The 2075-nt window shown below is 33.3% G+C and overlaps 1 protein-coding gene across 1 annotated transcript; it reads right to left on the bottom strand.

Annotated features, from left to right (window-relative positions):
* Positions 1-892: 892 nt before the first annotated feature.
* Positions 893-1741, bottom strand: cxcl32b.1 (chemokine (C-X-C motif) ligand 32b, duplicate 1). The gene is made up of 3 exons (XM_042714946.1): positions 1608-1741; positions 1376-1490; positions 893-1156 (listed from the first exon to the last, which is right to left on the bottom strand). The coding sequence occupies exons 1-3, from the start codon at positions 1675-1677 to the stop codon at positions 988-990; spliced, it is 354 nt and encodes a 117-aa protein (XP_042570880.1). The 5' UTR covers positions 1678-1741; the 3' UTR covers positions 893-987.
* Positions 1742-2075: the final 334 nt, after the last annotated feature.

The following is a 2075-nucleotide window of genomic DNA, read 5'->3' as shown; positions in this document are numbered from 1 at the left end:
ATTTTCTCACGAAAGCCACCCCGTGATCTATTCCACCTCCTCTCAAACCAACATGTGGACATGGAATTCAATGCATCATGCAAAGGGACGGGGGTTTCAATGCAAAACTGCAGTTCCTCACATGCACACATGCATTGTCTAACCGTTTTTCACACGCAAATACAATATTGGAAAAAATAACTTAAATGTAATATACTGTACATGAGTCAGACTGCTATAGGTTGAGTGACATATTTATACAGTGAAAGGGGAAATCCCACAGAACGATGTGGATAAGAGTATCTAAACCCACACAAGGGTTAACAGTGTGTGTGTGTGTGTGTGTGAGTTTCTGTTTTTTAGAACAAATGATTGATATCTCACAATACAGACTTAACACTTCACTATGTTCTACCCACTGACACACTCGCGATCAGGTATTCATGCACACAAACGTCAGAATTACTTCAGAATAAACATTCTTAAATAGCACATTTTATTTATTCATTTTGTTTTTTAAATTGTACAGGTTATTGTGAGTAAATACATTAGCAAAACAAAGTTTAGAAATAATCACACAGCCACTACATTTTTAATAGTTATTTTAAAATAACCACATATAATTTAGCTTATAATTATAGTAAAAATTTTTGTTTATCAGCTAGTTGTCAAGGCAACATTTCTCGTTTTCATTTAGTTTATCTTGATATACTAAAATAACTAAAACAGAAATAAAAATGTATGACAAACAAAATTACTCAAATTAAAAAAAAAAAAATTCAGTGAAAACAAAAAATACAAATATAAACCTAATTTAAAATATGAATAAAAATTATAATACTATTGTAATGATACTTAAAAAGTCCTGTTGAGCTGAATAAAAATTAAAAAAATCATGCATAGCACTGCAACATATTTTATGCAGTAATATTTTTAATATAAAATCCAACACAAAAATTACAGACATATGTTAACAAATTTGCAAAGCTCAGGTAAAATAGTCATAGATTATCCTGTTGTATGTGATGTGTTGTTCAATGTCGATGTTGACCCAGAGTTTATGGGACGCGCTGTCGTTTCAGCTGCCTTCTTCTTGTTGTCCACACATTCCATGGCTCTTTTCACCCAAGGCTTTATTGGATCGGCGCAAATGAAACGACCACTGACTGTTTTAAATCTGTAAATACATAAAAGTAACAATTTAGCATGACAATACAACAAAATATACAAATGTACAGAAAATATTTTGGTATCAAAATGTTATGGGTAAAATTGTCAATGTACTAAAATAAAGCCTAGACAAAATAACTAGTATTCTGGCATATTAGCAAAGATCTATTATGAAATATATTGTTTAAGGGTTGAGATCGATCAGAGCATAGAAAAAAGGACTCACAAAATGGCATTAATATGGCAGATGCCTGCTTTTTGTGTCATGTAATTTTCCATCTCTTCCTTGCGGTAAACCTTATTTGATGTCTTGAGACAAGGGCAATTTGACATACCACTTACTACAAACATAGAAAGGGAACAAAAGCATTTAACAGAAATTCATTTAGACAACACAATATAATAATAATAATAATAATAATAATTTTTTTTTTTTACAATTACATAAAGTGTCTTACTTTGGCAGGTGACTTGAGCGAGCAGCATTGTAGCCAGGCACAGCAGAAGGGTTACACAAACACACCTCATCTTCTCTTGTGAGTCTGATGCGTATTATGTCAGCTCACCACAACTTGCACTTTTATAAACACTCACAGAGGGAAAATGAGCATCAACTTCCTTCCACAGACTTGTCACCTGTCCGCTCAGAACAAAAGGCCCCCTCCTCACCTCACAAGCAACCACCGTGTACATAGAGGAGACATTCACAGCTCTCTAAAATTCAGCGGTCTAAATGACCATGATAGCATGGTCACTGCTAATGTAGGTGTGTCGTAGAAGCTGGAAAGTACCAAGATGTTCACATAATCAAGAACAAAATGAATAATGAATGAACTTTGCAAACGATATTGACTAATATTACATCAGCTGTTTAATTCATGTAAAGTTTGAGTTTCAGTGAATGGTTATGCTTCTGGTAAAATATA

The sequence above is a fragment of the Cyprinus carpio genome, chromosome A24 (genome assembly GCF_018340385.1).
Source record: "Cyprinus carpio isolate SPL01 chromosome A24, ASM1834038v1, whole genome shotgun sequence".
Taxonomy (NCBI): Eukaryota; Metazoa; Chordata; class Actinopteri; order Cypriniformes; family Cyprinidae; genus Cyprinus; species Cyprinus carpio.
This window is presented reverse-complemented; position numbering and strand designations above follow the sequence as displayed.

Bases quoted from the DNA above. Each gene is read 5' to 3' on its own strand.
- cxcl32b.1 (XM_042714946.1), bottom strand. From the start codon at position 1,677: ATGAGGTGTGTTTGTGTAACCCTTCTGCTGTGCCTGGCTACAATGCTG. The intron at 1,491-1,607 runs GTAAGACACTTT...CTATGTTTGTAG, and splicing joins CGCTCAAGTCACCTGCCAAA to TAAGTGGTATGTCAAATTGC. The intron at 1,157-1,375 runs GTGAGTCCTTTT...ATGTATTTACAG, and splicing joins TGCCATATTAATGCCATTTT to ATTTAAAACAGTCAGTGGTC.